The sequence below is a fragment of the Phyllostomus discolor genome, chromosome 9, assembly GCF_004126475.2.
Source record: "Phyllostomus discolor isolate MPI-MPIP mPhyDis1 chromosome 9, mPhyDis1.pri.v3, whole genome shotgun sequence".
NCBI lineage: Eukaryota > Metazoa > Chordata > Mammalia > Chiroptera > Phyllostomidae > Phyllostomus > Phyllostomus discolor.
The window spans coordinates 33,860,363-33,885,052 of NC_040911.2; the positions used below are offsets into that span (position 1 = coordinate 33,860,363).

Sequence of the window (24,690 nt, forward strand, 5' to 3'; positions counted from 1 at the left end):
AAGATTTCTCTTATGTTAAAGGAACATTTGTTGAGAATGCATTATGTTTACAACACTAACTGGTGTTCATTTTACACATCCTCTACCTAAACCCCTTGACATTATGCAGCTTCATTCTCCGTAATAGTAGCAAACGCTATTGTTTGAAGGTACCCTATGTATTAAGTGCTTTATGTACATTATTTCTTTTGACCCTCCTCCCAGTCCAGCAAAGTAGGCACACACTGTTAGAAAGTAGCAAACAGGGGATTAAACCCTAGTCCACCTGAGTCCAAAGAAGATGGTGTAGTACCATATCTTGTACCATTCTTGGCAAAGCTTAGTCTCAGCCAGGCAATTAAAACAGTGTCTTTCAGCATGTCATTTGAATTTATCAAAGAAGGCTCTCTTTTCTTTGAAGCAGGCTCACGGACATCCGACAGCTTCCTCTGCTCCTAAAATTTGACTGGGGAAATGTTCCACTCCCAGGGTCTGGGCCTATTGACGGGGACTCAGGACCCATGAAAGAAGGCTCTGCCATTCGTGTTAGGAGGTGTCACAGTGACAGTCAGCGGACACTGGGATCCTTTGGACCACAATGTGCGGTTCAGCAGAGCGGTGGTGGCACAGAGAGCAGGCTTGTCGTCTCGACAGGCTGTCAGCTCATTAGAGATTAAAGCCAACGCCTGTGAGAGCTGGTTGTGACAGAAAGTGTGGTGGCTTCTTAAAGATTCCATATCAGTTTTCTCTTGATCACTCTCGGATTCGGGGCCCTTATTATCCATGCGTACCAGCTCTGTCTTCCCATACTGCCGCTGCTGAGTGTAACATCACAGCTGGCTATATTTTTCTCTCCGTCTCTTCAGACAAGGCCCAGCACCTCTTGGATTCGGTTGGTTTCATATTCCAGGACCGAGGACTCTCTGACTTTCCCAATTTGGTTTTCAGAGACTTGCTCCTGGCTAGTTTCTTCTAGCAACGCTGATGGGTCAGGGGACATGCCTTAAAGCTGGATTTTGTGTCGTTTAAAGTCACAGTTCACATACTGTGGGTCTCTTTATTTATTTATTTCAGTGATTTTTGAGAGAGAGAAAAAGGAAGGAAGAGAAACAGAAACATCGGTTTATTGGATTCATCGGGTGCTTCTTGTATGTGCCCTGACCAGGGATCCAACCCTCAGCCTTGGCATCTAGGGATGGCGCCTCCCACCCGGCCAGGGCCACTGCTGGTCTCTTCATACAAAGCCCATGGCTGTGTTTTATTTTAACTTGTGGAGTGTAAAAATTGGAAAAATTCACATAAATTTTGGATCTCCCAATTCTCTCAAAACATGGAAAGATCTAGCAATGTGGCCTGTGTTCTGATATGACAACAGTTGTAGCAAACTAAATAAAGGCCTTTTCTCTCAGCAGGGCAAGCATATTGGAGTAACTCTTTCTTCCTAATTTTTATACCAAGCTGCCTTTATTGATTTATGTTATCAGCCTATCCTGTATAGATACCTGATTTTGCAGACCCCAATTCAATTAAATAGTAATGACTAGGCTTTGGAGTCACAAAATAGATTTCTACAAGGAAGAGGTACTGTAATGCTCTGGAACCATGGAATAATTTTCTGTAGCACTGGTTTAAAAAAGAAAGAAAGTGGATTAGCCACAAGTATATTTAGCCAGATATGTTAGTTACAATAAAATAGGCTAGCTGCTGTAACAAACTCTAAAATTTCAATGACCTAAGCCTGGTTGAAATGTATTTCTTGCTTGCTTAGCAGTGATTGGGTTTCGGGTGTCCAGAATTTGGGATGGGAACGGGAGGTCAGCTCCACTCCACACAGTCATTCAGGGACCCGGAGTGCCACTGGCTCCTCCATCTTCCCCCGGGGGCTTCCAAGGTCACCCTAGACATATATACATGCAACCACTAGATGACAGAAGGGCAGGGAGAATGACTTGTTGGAGATTTGTATTTGTATGGGCCAGGCCTGGAAGTGGCGTGCACGTCAATTCTACCCTGCCCTGGTTAGGGACTTGAGCTTAAAGAATCACCCCTGAGATTCTATGAGGACGCATTTTACCCCATCTGCAGTAGGTTGCTAGATCCTCTGCATCATTCTCACCCATCCAGTATGCCAGAGAAGGTGATTCCCTGAACAGAGACAGGGTTCTCTAACCCCACACCCTGGACCAGTACTGGTCCCTGGCCTATTAGGAACCAGGCTGCAGCAAAGCTCGCCTGAGCTCTAACCCCCTGTCACCATCCAGACCCCCTGTCTCCACCCTGTCCCCCACTCCACAGCAGGAAGTGAGCAGTGGGTGGGAGAGCAAGGGAAGCTTGAAGCTTGCCCGAGTTCTAGCTCTGAGCCCCACCCCACACCCCCCTCCTACTCTTCCACAAAACGAAACTGGTCCCTGGTGCCAAAACAGTTGGGGACCCCTGATAGAGGAGACATGGAAGGCTCAGGAGCTCAGGAGAATGGGACAGTGTGTGAGCATGAGAAACAGTATATAAGACTCACCAGCCACCAGGAAGGGCATCTTTTCCTTCCTTGAGAATATGCCCAAACTCCCTGGTCTGCTACAGTCTCCTTGAGCAGGGCTCAGCGCTGCACACCGAGGGAGTCCACAGCTGATTTCAGGGTGGGCGGTGGGGGGTTACGATAGGAGCTCTTTTCAGTGAACCCGAGTTCCAAACCTCGAAAGATCTGGCTATAATTTCTGTCTGAGTTTCAGTTGGCTTTTTGAATGAGATATATTTCTTGTGTGACCTGTGGGAATTAGTCTAAGCATTTTAGTAGATAGAGCCCCAGAATCTCCATGACTCAGAAAGCACATTCAGCAATGATCGGGAGCCTGAGATGGGGTGAGAACCCCCAGTTCCTCAGAGCCAGGATCTGGCTTTGAGGGAGGAGGACTCTGAGTGGTGAGGGCTTACACTTTGCTCTTCCACTCTGCATTTTATCACTGCAGTAGGATCAAGCTGCCTGTGCATCTTACCTGTGCCATGTCACTTCACACCTAGTCCATGGTCTTCACAAGCTTCTGACTATTTAGCCACCAAGATTCGTCTCAGGACGTCCTCTCTTGTAGTCCCAGGCTAAGTCATGTCTCTGCTCTGGGCTCCCACAAGCAGCCGTATCTGCCTGTATTTAGAGCTTTGTGTCTAGCCCTCATCCGACCTTAAACTCTATGAAAGCAAGGCTTGTCATATTCACTGTGTATTCCAGTATATACAACAGCTCCCACCAGCAGACACTCATGGAATGTTTCTGCATTGGGCTCTCTTCCTGAATCTCTTAGTTGGTAAGCCTGTCTAGGTTAGTTAAACCAGTATACCCCAAACAACTTCACCTACCTTCTGCGAAATCTCTCATGTCTTCAGGAAGCGATCATTGTACTCATTGATGTTAGCATCCATCACATACTTGCTCTGCATCTGGCACTGTGCCACACTCTTAGTTTGCATGTCTCCTGTAATCTTCCCAGCAGCCCCATGCAGCAGATGCTGCTGTAAGTTCAGTTTTCAAAATCAGGTTCATGTGACTAGAGAGGCCAAGCTCTGGTGTGCTGGGCTGGGGGTCATTTGAGAGAGATTTTATTTTGTCTTGTTGGTCTGTCATATGAGAGATGTTTTGTTTTGTCTTGTTGGTCTATCAGATGAAAGATGTTTCATTTCGTCTTGTTGGTCTACAGTAGGCAGGCACTAGAGACTAGGACCAGTGAGGCTGGACACTTAGCACAGCTTGTTAGACGACCACTAATAATCTGGCTTGAGAACAGGTAAAGGATAAGAGCCAATTAATTAGTTAAACACAGTTTGCAAAATTGAGCACATGTCGACACTCTGGAGAAGTAGTCTGAGCAGCCAAGTTATTTTTTTAAGTCAAGAATATAACCTGAGCACCTGGAAGTAAAACATGAAATCCAGGCTGGATGTCTCAACGGAGAGATGGGCACAGATGCAGGCAAGTCCCGTGAGACCAAGCCAGCCACCTGCCGGCGCCCTGGGATCTCCGCCTGAGCCTGGGTACGCTGCCGGCTTCCTGCCCCAGTGCGAGCAACCCAGCCGACTGTCTCTGTGCCAGCAGAGAGGGACGCTGTCTGATTTAACCACGGTGTATTTGATTCTTTGAAATAATTGTTTTACAAAATCATTGTACTATATAAGCAAACTAACAGATGGCTGAATCTGGATATAACTGCAGAGACCACTTTCAACATTTTTATTGTTGGCTAAAGCACACTGTTAATTATGTTCCCAAGTTATTCATCTTTTCACACCCACCTGCAAACACCAGTTCATATTAGTTTCTGAAAGAGTGGCGCTGGCTTCACAAGAGGAAAGTTTCTAGGCATTAGACACAGTTCATGCGCACATGATTTGCACATGACTTTTTTGGCTATTCCTGTCACTTCATGTGAGTGGATACAATATTTTAAGTAACTCATTTTAATATTTATTGTTCTTGACTAATCACCTATTTCCTATGTTTAGTTTTAGACAAGTGGAAAGTTATCAATATCCCAGTAACGATATGATAAAGGTTTTGGTGCCAAGTATGTGTTAGCAGTATGCGTGTGTGGAGGGGGAGGGGGTGCCAAGTTACCAGGTGTCGGAGTTCTACCATTTGGCCAAACCACCAACTGCTTGACTTTATATACACGGTTGTACTGGAACTCAGCCATGAGCCGTGCCCCTTATTGACACTGTTTATGGCTATGTTTGCGTCGCAACAGCAGCAGAGTAGAGATACTGTGACAGAGACTGTATGTCCCCAAAGCCTAAAAGCCATTTACCTTCTGGTCCTCACAGAAAAAGTTGGTTGACCCTTGCCATAGACTTATTCTATTCATGGAGTCATTAGCTTTTTTGTCCGAAAGTTGAATCCTCTGAAGATCAACACAGGGAATTGAAGTCATAGGCCAAGGTCACCCGTTCGATGTGGTAGAGCCAGGATTCGAATTAAAGCGCTCTGATTTCAGATTCCATCATTTTAAATTGTATGACTATGCTTTCTTTGCTGTGTCAACTTTATGTGGGGATTTATCTTAAAGAGAAAAAAGTGTCTTTTTAGGAAGTGCCAAAAAAGATGTGACATAACCTCGTAAAGGATTCTGATGCTCGGTCACCATGTTCCTAACTGCATATTGCCATTTCTTTATCACTTATTTTTAGGTTTCCTTCCAGATGGAATAATGGGTCATGGTAAGACAGAATGACTTTAATCTTGTCTGAATAATGAAATTTTATTTTTTGTTAAGGAGAACTTGGAACTGGGGATAAGAATGTGGAATCAAAATTACATTTAGAAGGCTACCCTTTTTGTCTCCTTGGAAGGTTAAAAGAAATGTGCTTATCTTTATAAGGCTATAACCAAATTGCCTGGAAGGAATGGGAAATGGCAAACATTGGATAAAAATACATTTCAGGCCCTGACAGGTGTGGCTGCATTGACTGTGTGTTGTCTGGCAAAGCAAAAGGTTACCAGTTCGATTCCCTGTCAGGGCAACCCGCTTGGTTGTGGGTTCAATCCTCAGTTGGGGTGTATACAAGAGGCAACTGATTAATTTCTCTCTCATGTTGATGTTTCTCTCCCTAGCTTTCCCCCTCCATTCCTCTCTCTCTAAATTAATGATAAATAAATAAATAAATAAAATTAAAAAAATAATTTCAGATTTCAGGACAAACATCTTTCTGGAGCCCTGTTATTCTGCTAGCTTGTGAAGTCTCTCTCCGCACAGCCCTGTCCTCCCCTCTTCCAGCAACACCTCCCAGCTGCATCCACCTTCGCATTCCACACCTTTTGTAATCAATTATCAATTATATCATTTTCATTATTTTTAAACGTGTCCTTTTAAAAGACATTACACTAAAAGCTCTATGAGGTCAGTAACCATGTCTGTGACCCAAGAGACTCTTCAGAAGGATCTTGTTGAATGAAATTTAATCAAATAGTATTTGATGCATTTTTCCAAAAGAACATGTTACAGTTTTATAATGGGAAACAAGTTGTGATAAAATGCGGTGGTACCGATTTCTGAAGCAGAGCCATAATACTGCACCAAAGAATGAACCTTCAGCTCATTCCTCATCCTGAGCACAGAATTTGAAAGGTGGCTGTGACGGGGCGGCAGCAGTGACAGAAAACCTTGGGAGCAGGAACAGAGAATGTGCTTCCTGGGGACTCTGCTACCGTCCCTGTGGGAAGTGCAACGTAGTCCATGAAAACAGACTGGAGGACCTTCGTCTGCTTATTCAGTCCCCAAGTTACTGTGTCTCTAGTAGGTTTATCATTCAAACCAGAAATGTTTTTAGCAAACCTTTTCTTTTTTTGTGGGTGGGGGTTGCTTTAATGATCCATAGAATCTAGTTAGTTTTTCACATCATTTCTCCTGTGTACATAGTCACAATCATAACTGTATTTCTCTGGGAAGAAAATCAGGTCATAATGTAATTTACATAAAGCTTGCAAGGGTGTGTGAGCTGCTTGTCAGCAGTCCTGTGGTAATGTATTGGCATCTTATCACTATTTTATTCAATTGTTTGAATGCCAGCAGTGATGGAGGGTGAGATAATGTTCTGTTCTACTTTCTGTTCCTCTCTGGGCCTGTCTGAAGAGTTTCTCACTTGTACCATTGTCAGCTTTTCTCCGGATAACATTTTTTCCCTTCAGAATTTTGTCCGTTTCCTTTATATTAGTATTTTTATTTCTGTCTATCTCGAGATGTTAGAAATGTTTCCCTTATCTAAATGAGAATTTTAAAGTTACTTGTCTTTGCTACTACAAACGAACAACCCTTGCACCAGCATGGGTGAGGAGGCAGCAGAGCTGGCCTTTGGGTGGCATCGCTGGTTCTCACCAGCGACCGCTGAAAACGGACCAGGAGCTTGCAGCCTCCCCTCCCTCCCTGCCAGGCCCTCATTGGATCTTCCAGAATAAAACCCCGTGAGGTCTGTTATAACCAACAACCCACTGCGCACAGACCAGAGTGCCAGGCCTCTGCCTAATGAGTATAACCACCTTGAACTTCCTTCTAGCACTTGAACCCCCTCACCAGCAAACTCTGCGGTGCATTTCCCAATGGCCTTGGCAACAAGGTGCAGCTTTTTTTGTTGACTGATTTTGCTTGTCTAGTGATCTCTGTCTTATCTTTCCATACGGCTTCCCTAAGTCTGTGACCTTGGGCAAATCATTAACCTCTCTGAGGTGCTAGAATCAACGAAATGGTGCAACACCCACTTGGAAGGATTTTTGCTTGGAGTACAATTGACTGTTGAACAAAACAGTGGCAGGAGGGGGACAGTTAGGGGTGCTGATCCGCCTGCATAGTTGAAAATCTACGATAACTTTTTACTCTCCCAAAACTTAGCCACTAATAACTTTCTGTTGACCAGAAGCCTTGTGGGTAACATAAAAGATCAGTTAACATTTATTTTGTGTGTTATATGTCTTACACACTATGTTCTTACAATAAAGTAGGCTAGAGAAACAAAAATGCTACTAAGAATATTGTAAGGAAGAGAAAGCGCATTCACAGTATTTATTGCAAAAAGCTCACATGTAAGTGAACCTGTGCAGTTCACACCCACACTGTTCAAGGGGCCACTGCGTGTGAAACATCACATGAGAAAGCACCTGACGGACTTGCTGACAGGGGACGGGCAGCGTGGAAAACTCGGCTTCCTTCTTCGCACTCTCAGAGCTGAAAGTGGCATCCGGCGCCAGCAGGCATTCCTGAAATACTTGCGGAACACTAAATGAATGTTTTCATCCTTCTCCAAAACAGACTTAATTGCACAATTCTATGGATTTTACCAGCAATGCAGCTTTCTGAGATTCTTGCCTGGGATTCCAGAATTTCAATTTATACCAGTACAGCATTTTATTTTACTTCACATAACCAAATGCCTTAAGATAGATTCGTGGTATCATTTTCTGAGCCAATTATAAATTATTGCAAGTCAGTGGAACTGAGCAAGAAAAGCCAGAACCAGAATTTTATCCGCTAACTTCCTAATAACTCTCCCAGAATTATATGATCTTCGAAGACATTTTCAATGGGGGAGGGGGAGTCACTACTTTTCTCTACTTGCAGTGTTAATATTTTAAAAACCCTAATTCCATGCCTACTTTTAGTGGTCATTGCTGAATAACACATGTTCTCAGTTAAAACAAGAATTTCCTTCATTTGAAAATTAAACTTCTTTGGGAAATTAACATTCTAAAGGTTGACAATAATATGAATTTTCAGATCCACTTTTTCTCCAGAGAGTTTTAGGAACCAAATAAAGAGTTCTTGTTGGTTGTTTCTTTCTTAATCTTCCGAGTTAAGACCATGAACCCCACAACCTTGAGCATGGCCTTCAGTCTCTGTAATTCTCTTTGTAATTCTTATCCTACATGTTGTAATTTGTGTAAGTAAAGCATCACAGGATTGTAAAGATGTATAATTTAGGAGGTTTGTGTAGAGTGACCCCTTATCAAAAAGCTTAAAATGGGACCCTCAGGTCAGGACCTCGTCATATAACAGAGACAAACAGATGTGGACAGAAAAGCCCGTTTCTGAAACCTGAACACACTCCCGCCCACTTCCCACCACCGTCGGGTTTTTATATCCCAAATTTGCAATAAACAAGGAGAAACCATCACAGAGAAACTCTAAGCCATGTGTTTTAACCCAGTTTCTAGCTTCCTGTGAATCAGTGATTTTCTGCCTCCTTTTTTAGGTACCAGTGTCACTGAGGATGACACATTTCCATCAGTTGGGTGGACTCACCACCATTGCAATGGGACTAGGGGTCTTCCCCTCCCTCCCTACTGTGAACTGTTGGCTGTAGTGCATAATGTGACGCAAAGCACATTTCTTGAACAGACTGTACTCTTCAACATCAGGCACGAATACTGTCTGTCCCTGAGACTTTACTCAGCACCTTTCTAAATGAGCACTTCCTAGGGGCCTGACGTATTGATGGTGGAAAAGATTGAACTAGACTACAGACATTTTAAAACTGTTTCTCCTCTTTGGTTCTTATGGTAGTAGGAAAAGGCTATCAAAAGAAAGATAAAAACCTGGAAATTAATATGCTGCTCTGTGTGTACACTGATAAGTGAGGCAGGCCAGGGAAGCTGCTTGTCCATGGGAGACAGCTGCTATCAGCTGTAATACATTATGTCAGGAGTTAAGATCTGTTTCTCCAGATCTTTTTATTTTCCAGGTGAATTGTTGGCAACTTACTAGAGAATTTTTAAAACACTGCTAGCCAATCAAAATTATTTGCGTTTGTAACCTTTGGATACCTTAGGTGCTATGTAAGAAATCAGGGTAGACAGGCTCTTTCCAGGTAAGAAATAGCATAAAGAAAGCCCACATGCCTCTTTTGTCTCCAGTCATGCCAGATGAATTTCTTTGTGTTCTTATACTGAATTACCAGACAATGTGCTGAAGATTCTTAAGGAGCATCTCACCAGGTAAAAGGCAGTACTTAAACATAAGATTCAATTACTTGATGACATGCAATTCAGACTTCTAATAAGGCATTTTACACCCTCAGCATAAAAACACATTAACTTTCATCATTATACTTACAATCTGTTTTCCCCGTTTTACAAAAAGCTTTGATAGTTATCAGAAGACACACTTCCCCTTCTCTGTTATGCTCAGTAGTTATGCAATTAAACATGGCCTGGGAAAACAAACTTCTTAATGTCTGAGCATTCAGATTCTCTAAATAAGTCTCTCTGTTTTGTATAATATTTTAACATATCAAAGGCTTTCACATCTATGTCATTATATGCCTTTACTTTAACATGCTCCATAAATAACCCATAAATTCTACAAAATTTTAAGTGGAGCACATTTGTGTAAGATCGAGATGTTGTCACTCAAGATCTGTATCGCTAGTATAAAACGCTCTGCCCTGACAAGAGAAAACAGTGTTCCCCAGCCTTTGCTCACACCATTGATTCTTTTCTCTCCCTAGCCCGTATATTGTTCAAGATGCAAAATTAATGCCAGCTTTCCCACACTGAGCATATACTTGGCAATGTACCAAGGTTTCGTGCCAGGCTGGCTCGGCCTACTCTGTCCTGCCTCACCTCCCACATCACCTGGATACTCCCTAAAGGAGGGGCTGTTTCTCCGTGCCTTCACTGTTTAGATTAGCTGAGTCTCTGGGCAAGGAGTTGTTCAGGGGAGTGTTGTCAGGAGCACGGCATTGTGTTTGACACCAACGTTCTGAAGTCAGACACATCTGGTTTTGATTCTCATCCTAATCACAGACTCACTATGTGACCTTGGGCAAGTTACTCAACCCCTCCGAATCTTTTTCTTCATCTACAAAGAAAATAAAACATTCTTTACAGGTTTGTTAGAAAGTATTTATGAAAAGACACTTACCAAGAGGCTGGTATAGTGCCTGGTACATAGAGGGTATGAATGTCTGTGACCTCTCTCCTCTCTGTCTGCTTTGTTATTTTAGTCATTCCTCACATTCCTGCACCACCCCCACCCCACTCATCGGTCTAGTTTGTTACTCTACCTCCAACCTGTAGCTCAGGCTCGACTCACTCTCTGAAATGACTGGGCAAAGGGCTAGGCTTTGAAGTCTAATACATGTGGAGTCAGTCTGTCTCTGTGTCTCAGTAGATCTGGGACCATGGACTAGTTACTTGAGTTGTTTGACACTCAGCTTCCTTGACTCTTGAATGGAGATAGTAAAACTTAGTATCACACAGTGTTGTTCAGAGCATTAAATGAGCAAACATATGTAAAGCACCTAGAAGACTGCCAGAACATGGTAAACATTCAGGTGCTGAGTGAGTAAGAACCACTGTAAGAGACACTGCAAATGGTTTTCACCTGGTTTAAGACAACAGGATGAGGCCTGAATTATAAAGAGTACTGGAAACTGTACTTTCTGTAAATATCAGCATTAAATTGGAGAACTTCTGTTAAGCTATGGATGTAGCACTTTGTATCACCAGAATTTAGGGGTTTGAAAACTAGAAAGTATCTACTCAGACCTAATGTGGTGATGTATTTTCACATTTTAGTCAGTTTCTCCACATTCCTGCCCCACTGGCTGATGTTAAAGCTGAAAAGAGTGTGCAGGGCCCAGTCTCTGCCCAGAGCATCCTCAGAAGTTCCGCTCTGCGTCAGTCCGAAGGGGACAGGCTGTCTTCTAAGACATTACCCCCTGGGCTGCACTGGAGGGGAAACCAGTCCCCCTGGCCAGGTGCAAGGTGATCAGAGGCTGGCAAAGTTTTTTCTGTGAAGAGCCAGGTAGTAAGTGTTTGTGGACCACGTGTAGTCTCTTTGGCACATTCTTCTTTGTTGGTTTTAAATGACCCTTTAAAAATGCAAAAGCCAGTCTTTCAAAAAATAGGAATTGGGTCAGACTGGGCCCACGAACCCTAGTTTGCCAACTCTAGACCTTGAAGGGATGGATAAATAAGGAGCAGGTTTGACACCATGCTGAAGGAAAAAGAAAACACACCTGCATCGGTTAAAAAAAAAATCAGCATCGTAAGCGGGGGGTGGAGTTTTTCTCCAGCCTGTTAGGGTCCTTGGCTGGGCCTGGAAATGAAATTAACAAACATTAACAGAAGAAGAGCACACACATTTTTAAAAAAATTTCACATGTCCATGGGAACCTTCACAAGAGAACGAAAACGAAAGAAGTGGCTACAGCAGGAAGCTTTTTGACAAGAGGAGGGGTTGTGATGGTGAAGAAGGAACTAGCAAGATAAGGGTTAGCTCGACAAACTCTGTTTGTGCAGATGTCTTGGCCCCAAATTCCCCTGGTGATAAGAATGTCTTCTCTCCTCCTGGTACAAGGAGGGGATTTTCCACACGGGAGTCTTATGACCTATTTTAGGGAAATGGGGTGAAGCAGCAGCAGAAGGTCAGAGTAACCTTCATGTTTCTGTCATTTTAAAAAAGTCCATCAACTTAAGATATTTAATATGCTGAGGTGACATTTTGGGGCAGTATGTCCTGAACTCCATCAACGTTTCATTGTTACCTGTGCTGCTTTGTTACAGCTCTATTTTCTAGGCGGTTTTTTAGGCGGTTTATAGTGGGGCCTCATGTCACTGCTGTTTTCCATTGGAAACTGATAAGGAACCTAGTAAAACAGATGGAGCGCAGACTGCAGAAATAAAAAAACACACAGAAGAGCTGTGTGAAAGAAATATTTAATCATAACATGAAAAACTCATAGTGGCAACTTTTCCATTATGTTAAATTTCACTCATTTCTATGCATTTGGGGTATGTGTTTGAACACAAATGTTGTAATTTTCCATCTTTATGCCCATCCACCATGGGTTTTTGATTTTGTCTTTCATAGGACTATGACTTGAGCCAGCTCCAGCAGCCTGATACTGTGGAACCTGATGCCATCAAACCTGTAGGAATCCGACGACTGGATGAGAGACCCATTCATGCTGAGCCCCAGTACCCGGTTCGATCTGCAGCCCCACACCCTGGGGACATCGGGGATTTCATCAATGAGGTACAGAGACTCGCTTTCTTTAAAAGGTTGCTTATTTTATGCTTCTGTTTAGCTTTGTGTGAGCAAATGTGGCTTCAGTAACAGAAAATAGATTTAATTACTTTGATCAGCCAAAAAGAGATCAGTCAGTTAATATCTGCATTTATAAATAACATTCATGTATTATCATCACTATTAGTCACACCAACTCTAAAAGGATTTTCCTAGAGTATAAAGGCAATGAATAACAATAGTAAATAGTGTGTTCTAATTTCATTTGTTAGCATTTCTGAGTGTAGTAAGTTCACTTTTATTTTCCTCACTTTCAATCCACAAATGGTGAGATTTCAGTGCCTACCAATGACTAGAGAGTTCCATCAAATGAGATTAGTAGGAAGAGCAGCTAAATTAAATATTATGTAAGTGATTTAAATACTTGTCTAGTTGATGAGTTTTAAGAGCTTCTATAAGAGGCAGCTAATTCGCTGTTGAATATAACAGATAGGATTTTCGCTGTCAAAATTATTATGGCATTCTTTTAGTTCATTACTGACCAAGAGTTCTGCTACATTTAATACTTAAGTTTTGAATTAAAATGATTTATGCTGCTTCATTTGATCATGTTTATACTTTGCAATTCTCCTTTTCAATTTTTGTAATAAGTGTAAGGGAACAAGACACACTGACATTGATTGTGAATATACAGCTGGTCTCGTGTTCTCCAGCCATATCCTCCCACTCGCATCTCCAGGAGCAGAACTGGTCTCGGTGCATTACAGAGTGGAATGCACTTGTCATACATGTCACCCTCAGTCATGGGCTGATAAGACTCTTATTTCTTGGTCTTCCTTAAAGTCGTCATATGTTACATATACATAATCAATCTGCCTTAGGCTTTTAGAAGCGCTTACAGTTTGTAAAAAAGTTTTGAAACAGAATATTCATCTATCTTTACAAGTATTCATTACTGTCTATTTCTAAAATGCATACTGCTTTCCGAACATAGTATATTTAATTCTGCAAAGAGGAAGATTTGTAGTAGACGTGATTGAAAAGTAGATGGGAGCTAACAGCAAAGAGTACCAACAACTCTTTTATTTATAAAAATCTTCCCTGACTCTTCCTGTTTATTTATATATGGGCCTGGTTAGGGGAATTTGCAGGAATTTTTATATATGACTAGATTGTTTTAATCTGTAAGGATGCCTGATGATTTTACTTCTAACTTAGCTCCTGCCATCCTGAAGAACTGTCTAGTTACTTCTGCAGTTGTCAGATTTCCAGATCCAGTGCATATTTTGAATGTAGATGTAGCTGAACTTTTTCAAAGCAAGAATTCTAGCTTCAGTGTGATTCAACAAATAATTAGCTGGATGCTTCCGCCTGTCCCTGAAGTGTAAATGTTCTGTGGGATTCCATCCGATCCATGACATGCTTCTCTCGCAGTGTTGAAGTTCTAGCACTAAATACCACCCATCACTTAGAAGGTTGTATATAATCTGAGTCCTGCCCTCTTCCCCACCACATTCCCTTCCTGTGCCGCAGCCCCACTGAACTATTTACAGTCCTGTAAAACCGTCAGTTTTGACTTTAATGTAACTCCAGGATGGGGGCTATTTCATGTTCATCTTTGTGTAACCTAAGCATCTAGTCTGTTGCCTAGCTCTTACATTTTATTGTTTTAAGAATCCAGGTACTGTGGCAGGTGTGTAGGGTGTGAAGCTACGAGCACCACCTGACTAGCAGTGCATTAGGATTCACTAGGGCCCGTGCCTGGAGCTATTCACTCTATTGGTGCTGACTCCACTCAGAAAATGAGTATATTGGTGGTTCTAAGTCATGTTTTAGTGTGTGCTTTGTGTATGTGTTCGTTCATCGTCTTTACAGGGACTGGGCTTTCTTCTGCAGGTCACACAACATATCTAGATAATAAGGTTCCATTTTCCAACCCTTCTAATGCCACAGTAGAAGGAGGTACAGTCAGGATTTCCATTTGGATTTTTCTTTTCCTAACACAGTGCCCAAGTCCAGAGCCTAAAATGTGGCTGGAGACCATAAGGAACATGTGTAAATACTTACATGAGAAACTTTGTGCCAAACAACTGACTTGCAGATTAACTTCCAGAATGCGATCAATTCAAAATTTGAAGATTGTCTGTCTTTGTTAAAATGGCTTATTGTAAAATCATCATGGGCTTGGTTTAGAATCATTCATTCAGCAAATAATTATTGAATGTCTACTGTGTATACATAACGGGGCTGATGATGCCTAGATAAGAAAATAAATTAGACGTACAGGATTTTTGTGTGTGTGCTGCCTACTTTGCTGTCAGCATGGCCTTCATACCCCCAAACATTCTGATACCTGAAGCCTTACTTTGCCAGGCCAGGAGCCCAGCTGGGTCTCGCTCTTACTTGGCATTTGTCTCTCATCTCAGGCCCCTCCCCAACCTGCACCTTCCCCAGCCAGCAGCAGAGACCTGTCCTTGCAGTGCCCAGGCTCAGGTTGCAGTTTCATACCAGTGTTTGCACCAGCCTGTTCTTTCTACAAGGAGTGCCCTTTCCCCCTTTTTTTTTGGATGTGAGTTTCTTTGTTTTTACCAACCCAAGGAAGGTCAGGCACACAGTGTGGGGTAGAGGCCATCCGCTGGCCTCCATCCCAGCCAGAACTCAGCCTCCCTTTAGAATTTCTGTCAAGAGGTTCCCTCCCGCCTCCCCAGGAAGCCCTCCCATGTTTCAGGGGAAGAGGTGTATATCCTGGGGGTGGGGGGTGGGGGGGCATTTGGGTTTGCAGAGCACATGAATGGTTGAAAAGATCGTTTTTGGGAATCATGCTAAATCAAACAGGAATCAAACTAAAAGAGCCCAGGGATGTGACAGTTCTGTGGGAGATCAGGGGATGAAACTGTCAGAAGGCCCAGGTCAGAAACTACAATAAAACACACCGCATAGATTCTTCCATCTGAGACACTCGTTAAGACTTCTTCAGTATCTTTCTATAACTGGACCAATAGAGATAAAAACATGTAAAGTTTTCAAATAGTCGAAGGTACCTAGAAAGAACTCAGGCACGTTTTAGAAATACATTTAAAATGCCAGCAGATTCTCTTTACCTCCAGGTCTTATTTGATTTAGCATAGTACCCAGTGTTCCAAAGGAAAAATAATACAGTGCTGATTATAATTAGAGTGTTTTTATAGATGTAAGGAATGGGTAAGTTCACGAGAACATTTCTAGTGTATCTAAATTATGAATGAATGTTGCCTTGAATCTTAAAAATGATAACATTTCCGGCCTGGTAGGTGGAGTAAAACAAACCACACAATGTTTAATTTCAGCTACAGAATTTCATTCTATTTTGAGGTTTTGAAACATGACCTTCAGAGGGTGATGAGTTGAAACAAATTTATTTAATCTCAGCCCAACAGTAGGTATTAGCATACCTTCAATAATTTCACTAATCCTGTATGTTTTTTTATCTCAGAAGTATAAAACCCAAGGGCATACTTCTGTAAAAAGACTGACTTTTGATTAATATCATTAAAAACTAATGGAAGGTGCTTTTAGAATAACTTGCTTAAACTACTAAAATTTAAAACGTTTGCCTTTTTCTCCTATTGACTGCATTTAATTTGTTCTGTTTTAAATATCTCTATCCACTCTTACAGGGGCTGGGCGTTTAGGTTCAAATCCAGTTGCCTTTGTACAAGGTCAAGATTTCCTGGTTTAACCTGTTAGATTTCCAGTTTTCTTACATATAAAATGAGGAAAATAATATAACTTCCTTTTTAAGATTGCAATGAGGACTAAATGATATAATCCATGTAAAAGCACTTGGTATAATGCCTGTCATAGTAATATCTCTTCATTATTATCAATATCATATTATTATTATTATTATTATTATTACAACTTACCTTTCAGGAGTAAAAACTTTCCACCGTCCTCTAATTATAAATAAAACAAACCAAAATGTCTTTTTTAAAATTGCTTTAAGTAATGAAATTCCTAGGAAGGGACTTAGCAATAATGTTGGTACAGATAAAACACAGAATTCCACTGTAAGGTATACTGTGGTATGATATACTTTGGTATACTTTTATATCTATATATATTTTAAACCTAGATCCTAGATTCTTGTGAAAGGAGTAAACATACATAAGGACAAGCTGCTGTGGTAAAAACCTTGGCCCAGGACAGCAGCAGAAAGTTGCCTTCTAGAATACCTGCTGGGTGTCAGGCCCCGTGTTGGAAAGCAGGATATGGGATGAATACAAACCACCTGTGCGGAAAAGGGGTGGCATAATCTAGCATCACCAAAGCATGGCAGGAAAATAAAAGGGACAAAAGGGACGAAAGAAATTATGTCCAGTCATAGCTGGGGGTAAAATATCCGCACAGAAGTGACATTTTTAACAGGCCTTAAAGGATGGATGGATGGATGGATGGATGGACGGACTGCTGTAATCAGATGAAAAAATATGACAGGAAACATTTCAAACTAATGGAAGCACACTTCAGATAGCAGGAAATTAATACAGCCCTAACATGCAGGTACATAGGCACACGGCGTTTTTAGGTTTGAAGGGGTCTTGGCGAATAAGTCAGCTGTGGTTGCTGGAGTTGAGGAAGCTGAAACACACGCTGTGGGTGAGCAACCTAGATCCATGAATGGTTTCAGCTTTATCCTGCAGGTTACCCGAACCTCAAGCATTTGAGTAACGACTTCCAGTTTTTTCCATGCCTTCAAACTTTGTCTGTTATTTACTTAAACTGTTCATCAATTTTTACTTAATTTTTTTAATAAAGAGAATTGTTCTAAAGTGTTCATGTACCAATTAAAAATCATCTTGCACACCCCCAGGCAAACCCCTCCTTTCTCTGGGAGGAACTGCTCTAGATGATAGAGAGTAGACAGAGACTTTTACTTGGGGGAGCGACATCAAACAGTATGTAGAGGGAAATCAATAGTTGTTTGTAGGAAAGAAGCAGGAATAGTGCTGGGAACAGGAGACCAGTTAGAGAGACTTTTGCTGTGGTCCAGGGAGGACATAATGAGGACCTGAACAAAGGCAGTGGCATTGAAACAAAAGAAAACAGAATGTAAGGAAATCAATAGGACCTCTTTCCTCTTACATCCCTCATGGGTTCCTTCACAGAAGAACGTGGGTTTTTATAGTCCCTATAAAGGCATGTCTGCACCCATAAAGCATAGGATCAGAAGTCCATAAATACATGCTCAGAAAGAATTCAACCAGAGCCACAGCTCTTCTCATTTTACAGAGGCACCTCGAATTACAGAAAATAGTTCACATTCATCCAGAGTTCAAGGTCCAACAAAGGTGAAGCAAGCACGTACTCTTCTGGTCAAACTTTGGTGGGGAGAGAAAACACATGCACTCAATTTGTAATTTATCAACAGTGTGTTACGCAGCTTGTCAAAAGGTGTCCACACCTAAGAAAAAAAGACTCCACAAGAGTGGACTAGAAGGTCTGTGGCCCACGCGATTTCTCCTGCACATGTGTTCGCTCTGGCAGCATGCCTGTGACTGTCAGTTTCTCAGGACTTGACCAAGATAGTCAGTCTTTTCTAGAATTGCCAGCATGGGACCCAGAATTTACATAATGCCTCATCTAAAGAGTCCTGTTTTATTATCAGATAAAAATCAATGCTATCCAAATAGAAGGGTCTTAAAATACTAACCTTTAAGGTGTGGAAAGATGTCTTCCTTAAGACTTCTTGACAGTTCAGTTGCGCCTGCCCTTTTGTAATTGCTAACACCTGAGACAGTGCATGATGCTTCAGCATAGCACAGTGATCTCTAATGGATGCCATGTCTACAACCTTGAAAAAAAAAAGAAAAGAAAACATAAATTCAGTAACTATCATGATGATCGAAAGCCAAAGCAGGAGCTAAAGAAAATGTTAAAGAAACAAATATTTTTGAGAATGTCAATAGTGAGTGTGGAACTAGATTATCAAAGGTGTTATATTTATTTTTAAAGAATCAGGAGGCTTAGCACTTGATGAGGGTTCTCCAGGCCTTGAACACACCAGTGACGACTAGACAGTATTCATACTCCACTTCCATTAAACATGGGCCGTCATGGCCCAACATGGGCCAAACATTTGAATTTTGATAAAGCAGACGACCTCAACACGGTGACACTGGCTTTCATCTCTGTTGTCTGTGTTCTAAAACAGTTTTAATTTCATAATTTCTTTAAGTCATAATGAAAACTTAATGTTTGTCTTCAGAGGCCCATTGTTCTTATCAGGAAGTTCCTTGATTTTTCTTGATTTTCCTTTAGATCTTTCACGGGTCTTATTCCTGTGTGGACCCGAGTTAGTGCTGAACTAAAGCGATACCTGCTGTTAAGCTGGCAGTGGCCAGGACTTGCTGGGGAAAGGAAAGAGGGGCTCGTGCTGGCAAGCGAATATAAACTCCCGGAGAGCACTCACTGGGTGTAGCTTATTGGTAGTCGTGTCACCACACTAAGCAGAACGCATTACAATATAGATACTCAAGAAACATGCTGTGAATTGGATAAGTAAGTGCAAAAAATGAATGAGGATGCATTCTGTGGTTATTACTAGCAAAGGCAACAATAAGTAACAACTCCAAAGTATTGTTGACTTATATAACAAAAGCTTACTCCTTTCTCAAGTTATTTATTCATGTTGGCCTGCAGGGGCTCAGTTCCTGACGTCTTATGAATGTTAAGATCTACTCCCATCCCGAGCAGGCCATTGTCCTGGTTGAGGAGGAAAGGAGAGGGGTCTAGTGGAAACATGTTAGCTAGAACTCTTAAATTAAGAGTCTCCTCAATACTGCTGCTTACGTTTCATTGGCCAATACTAGTCCCACAGCCAGGCCTGATGGTGGGTTGGGGAAGTGCACTCAGGCTCCAGAGAGGGAACTGTGGTCATATGGGATGAGATCCACGCACGGGAAAGGATCATGAATCACTGAGGACGGTCGCACAGTCTACCACAGAGAGATTATGAATTTTGAGAAATTGTAGTTTGTGGTTCTCAGTCTTAACAGAATTGCCCTGTAGTTTATTCTATAAATATTATAAAGAAAATTCCATCTAAAATTACTTTTTATATATTGAAGTAGTTTGTTGAAGACTTGCTTTATTTCATTTTACACCGGAGGTTCTGGGTTCAAATGGTATAACCTGATGTGAGAAAAAGTGGTATCTAAATAAACAGTCAGGGCTGTTGGTAGGATGGACGTGGGGATGGGAGAACAGTTCCTGCATACCTCTCTCTTCTTGTTGAAGGCAGGTCACTGCCATTTTGTTTCTCAATTTATGTCTTCGCCTTTTTTTTTTTCAAATTCCAAAGCAGGAAATTTTTCCCTAAAAAGTTTTTTTTTAAACTAATACTCATCTAACTATGGTGAGCTCTTGTGTTCTGTTACTCCATTTGGCCTTCAGAAAGATTTTATTATTGTTATTACAGTTGCAGATGAAGAAGAGAAGTTTGCAGGACTTAGCCAAGCCGCACACTGAACTTAATGTTCAGCTGAGGTGTCGACCCGGAGTCTGATCTCTCCAGCACTAAGCATAATGTCTCTAACCTTCATTTTTATGCTTTTTCCCTCTTTCCCCATCTGTAAACTTGAAAGAATAAAGAGCTGAACACATGTATATTCATGCACTCATAACATGCATGCGTATTGGAAGGGCCGATCTAAAATCGGACAGTCCATGAGGTCTCAGATAAGTGGGACCACCGTAAGCCACCGACATTTAAAAAGCGGAGTGTGGAAACAGAAGGATTGTGTGGAAACTAATGTTGGTATATCTTGGAGTTCAGAATGGAACTGGGAGAAAATTAGAGAAAACACCAAAAGGACCTAGTATAAAATCCATAAAAATTTTGTAGTGCATAATTGTGAATTAACTACAGGTATATGAATTACATATGAAAAATATTTTTGTAAGAGTTAAATTTATAGATAATCATTTCATTGGTCTTTATTTTTTAAGTTCTTTGTAGGAGCAGAATTTTAGATCAGGAGAATTCCCTCCCCCAACCTAACAGTTATACCACGTATAGATGTTGGAGCATGGTGTTTAGGGCATGTGGGAGCTGGGGGTCCCTGTATTCTTAAATAATACCTGATCACAGTTTATCAGTTAAGTTCACACTTTCTGTTTTGTTAAGATCATAAAATGATTTAATGACTAACTTTCCTTGTATATGTAATAATCACATCTGGCCTTGTCTTCACTCTTCCTTTGATATCCTTCCAAATTTAGGTCAAATGTAATGCCACCTCCTCCTTGAACTCCTAGTTCTCAGTGCTGCTCTGAGGGTTTTGAGGTTTTGGGGTATGATTGTTTTTGTCAGCATCCTGATGACTTTTGCCCAGACTTTTTCTAGATAACCACCTCCCATCGTGTGTCTTGACTTCAGGGAGCCAGACTCCTTAGGGGATTTTTCTTTACAGAGGAAAGCCTGAAGTTAGTTTCTGTGTAATTTTGAAACATGCTGATAACCCCAGTTCCCATGGGCTGAAAACCTTGTGGTCTGCAGGTAGAAGCTTACAAACACCTATGTGATCCCATGGGACCATTGGCATCTGTTTGTGCATTTGTCGATTGTAACCCTCTCTTCATTTCTTCTTGGTCTTTCCAAATTGTAGGGCCTCAAAGCTGCTGACAATGACCCCACAGCTCCACCGTATGACTCCCTGCTAGTCTTTGACTATGAAGGCAGTGGCTCCACGGCTGGGTCCTTGAGCTCCCTTAATTCTTCCAGTAGTGGCGGTGAGCAAGACTATGACTACCTGAACGACTGGGGGCCACGCTTCAAGAAACTCGCTGACATGTACGGTGGAGGTGATGACTGAACTTCAGGGTGAACTTGGTTTTTGGACAAGTACAAACAACTTCAACTGATATTCCCAAAAAGCATTCAGAAGCTAGGCTTTAACTTTGTAGTCTACTAGCACAGTGCTTGCTGGAGGCTTGGGCATAGGCTGCAAACCAATTTGGGCTCAGAGGGAATATCAGTGATCCAACATTGTTTGGAAAAACACTGAGCTCAGTTACACTTGAATTTTACAGTACAGAAGCACTGGGATTTTATGTGCCTTTTTGTACCTTTTTCAGATTGGAATTAGTTTTATGTTTAAGGCTTTAATGGTACTGATTTCTGAAATGATAAGTAAAAGACAAAATATTTTGTGGTGGGAGCAGTGAGTTAAACCATGATATGCTTCAGCACGCTTTTGTTACATTGCATTTGCTTTTATTAAAATACAGAATTAAACAAACAAAAACTCATGGAGCAATTTTATTATCTTAGGGGATGAGACCATGAGATTGGAAAATGTACATTACTTCTAGTTTTAGACTTTAGATTTTTTTTTTTCACTAAAATCTTAAAACTTACGCAGCTGGTTGCAAATAAAGGGAGTTTTCATATCACCAATTTGTAGCAAAATTTGAATTTTTTCATAAACTAGAATGTTAGACACATTTTGGTCTTAATCCACGTACACATTTTTATTTACTGTATTTTTTTTCACTTCACTGTAAAAATGGTATGTGTACATAATGTTTTATTGGCATAGTCTATGGAGAAGCGCAGAAACTTCAGAACATGTGTATGTATTATTTGGACAATGGATTCAGGTTTTTTGCATGTTTATATCTTTCGTTATGGATAAAGTATTTACAAACAAAGTGACATTTGATTCAATTGTTGAGCTGTAGTTAGAATACTTAATTTTTAATTTTTTTAATTTTTTTTTATTTTCTATTTTTGTTTTTGTTTGGGGAGGGAGAAAAGTTCTTAGCACAAATGTTTTACATAATTTGTACCAAAAAAAAAAAGATGGAAAGGGGTGGCCTGACACAGGTGGCACTACTGTGTGTTTCTTAAAAAAATGAAAAAAAAAGCTTTTAAACTGGAGAGACTTCTGACAGCAGCTTTGCCTCTGTATTGTGTACCAGAATATAAATGAACACCCCAGCGTTCTGAATAAAATGCTAATTTTGGATCTGGTGACTGGTTTGAACTTTTTTCCTACTTGAACTGCTTTGAATGTTGCAAAACTCCAAAGTACTGGAGTTTCATTGAGAAAACAGTACTGTTTGTTCTATTGTGTATTTGTCTATTTGTTCTCGCATTATTTCTCACTGAACCATTAGCATGGCAGCTGTGTCCAGTGAGCCACAGAGAGAATCGTGGTGGATCTTCTCATTCTTACAGACGACAAACACCGGGTGATGCAGGAAGAGACTACGCCGGCAGTGGTATACAAACCACATCCTTAGCTTCAGTGAACTTTGGTCCTTAATATCACTCATGCTCTCATTCCCTCCTGCTCAAGCTTATGGGTACACTGACTGTAACGGGCCTTTCTCTTTAGCACACCAGCAAAAGGAAAACCTCAGTAAAAAGTTATACGACTGGCCCTGGACACTGAAGTGGACATCTGGGATTCTCAGGCAATTCATTGAAGTCATTGTTTTATGTACTTAATGAAATATGCTTGGGTTTGATTGACATCCGTTCATTGGCTTGACCAGTTTTCCAGCTTTATTGAGGTATAATTGATAAATAAAATTGTATATATTTAAGGTGTGCAATGTGATTTGATATATCTATACATGATGAACTAATTTCCACAATGAAGTTAAGACACCCATCACCTTACATAGTTATCTGTGTGTGTGTGTGTGTGTGTGTGTGTGTGTAATTGTGTGGTGAGAACACCTAAGATCCTCTCTCTAAGCAAATTTCAAGTGTATAATATAGTGTTAGTCTGGTAGATAGTCACAGAGGACAAAAAGTGAAATGATCTTACTAAAGACTGTGAAATTGTTTATGTATCTTAATATGATTCACAAGTGAATTTTAAGAGACTTGAAGGAATTCTTGGTGTATTTTTCTATTTGCTTCATGACCATATGTTCTCATACTGGACAGTTTAAAAAGCATTTCATTGTACAGAAGCATTTTTCTGTGCACTGTAAAAAGCATTTTTCTGTTCTTTTATAAAATATACCTCCTCTAACTAACTCCAGGACTTCTGTGTTGCTTTTCTAATAATTAAATGCCGAAGCTTGCCTCTAGGAATTTACATGATGAAACCATAAATTTGCTCATTGAAATAGTCTTTTTCTAAAGTGTATCCTTCAACTGTGCCTCTACATTGCTGCGCATCCAGTTGACAACTGAACCATGTTTTTAAACTCAGCCATCGCAATAATTAGAATTTTCATTGTTTAGATAAACACTTCTGATAATTTTCTTACAGTTGAGGTACAGTTAGAGACTATATCTAATGTATGTATAAACTATAAGCATTAATACTAAGCATCCTATATATAATCAGTAAATGTAAACATTAATATTTTTCAAAAGTTAACTTTTTTTGCAGAAGTAATACATGACTCTATTTCCTTGGTAAAAACACTTTTCAAAAAACCCCCAGAAAACTAATAAAAAGTGGAAGCCCCTCTACCCTGCCATTGGAGGAACTTCTGTTAGCTGTTTGATGTGTAATTTCTAGTCTTTTTTTAATCAGCATTTTTACACACACATTTCTATAAAGATTTTATTTTGTTTTCATGAAAATGAGATCGCATGTGATATATTTTGTGTAACTTGCCTTTTCCACTAAGCCTGTACCTTGGATATTGTTCCATATTAATGTAAATATGTATACCTCATTCTTTTTAATTGCCACATAGTATTCCTTAATGTGGACATATAATTAATTTAACCATTTCTTAAGTAATATGTTGTTTCACAGGGTTTTTTTACTACTTGAAACAATGCAACAGTTAATACCCATATCTCTGCATTTCTCTAAATGTGAAGGTTTTAGAGATGGGATTGCTGGATTACAGAATGTGGAGAGAACTTAATTAAATATTGCTGAAATTACAGTGTTTTCATGTTACTTCTCAAAGTGCCGTTTAGCTAGAAGATGAGGCTTTCTAAAAGCCTACAACTTCCTCCTTTGGCAAAAGGATCTTATGCAGCTCAAAATAGTAACCACAAAATGTAAGACAATCTAGGCAATGCCTTACTTTTTTTTTTCCTTTGGAAGTTAGCCTGTGAGTTAGGCCACAGTACTAGTTTTAAGTACTCTGTGAAATGACTGTAACCATGTGATAAAATAAAACCTGGAAAACTATTTACATGTGTGGTTTATGGATCCCAGGTTATTCCTAGTGATTTGGATCT

General features: G+C 40.7%; 1 protein-coding gene and 2 long non-coding RNA genes across 4 annotated transcripts in view; 2 read left to right on the plus strand and 1 right to left on the minus strand.

Annotated features, from left to right (window-relative positions):
* Positions 1 to 22,497, plus strand: part of CDH2 (cadherin 2) — a 209,720-nt gene extending 187,223 nt beyond the window's left edge. For both annotated transcript variants that reach the window (XM_028523789.2, XM_036009186.1), the window contains exons 15-16: positions 12,327 to 12,491; positions 21,131 to 22,497. In XM_028523789.2, the coding sequence (XP_028379590.1) occupies positions 12,327 to 12,491; positions 21,131 to 21,337 (372 nt within the window). In that variant the 3' untranslated portion in view covers positions 21,338 to 22,497. The remainder of the gene's footprint in view (positions 1 to 12,326; positions 12,492 to 21,130) is intronic.
* Positions 1,080 to 11,594, plus strand: LOC118496690. The gene is made up of 3 exons (XR_004899247.1): positions 1,080 to 1,327; positions 2,834 to 2,838; positions 11,585 to 11,594. It is a non-coding gene; the product is annotated as an uncharacterized LOC118496690 (long non-coding RNA).
* On the minus strand, positions 2,569 to 19,078 carry LOC118496689. The gene is made up of 5 exons (XR_004899246.1): positions 18,599 to 19,078; positions 11,739 to 11,741; positions 9,616 to 9,623; positions 6,248 to 6,252; positions 2,569 to 2,581 (listed from the first exon to the last, which is right to left on the minus strand). It is a non-coding gene; the product is annotated as an uncharacterized LOC118496689 (long non-coding RNA).
* Positions 22,498 to 24,690: the final 2,193 nt, after the last annotated feature.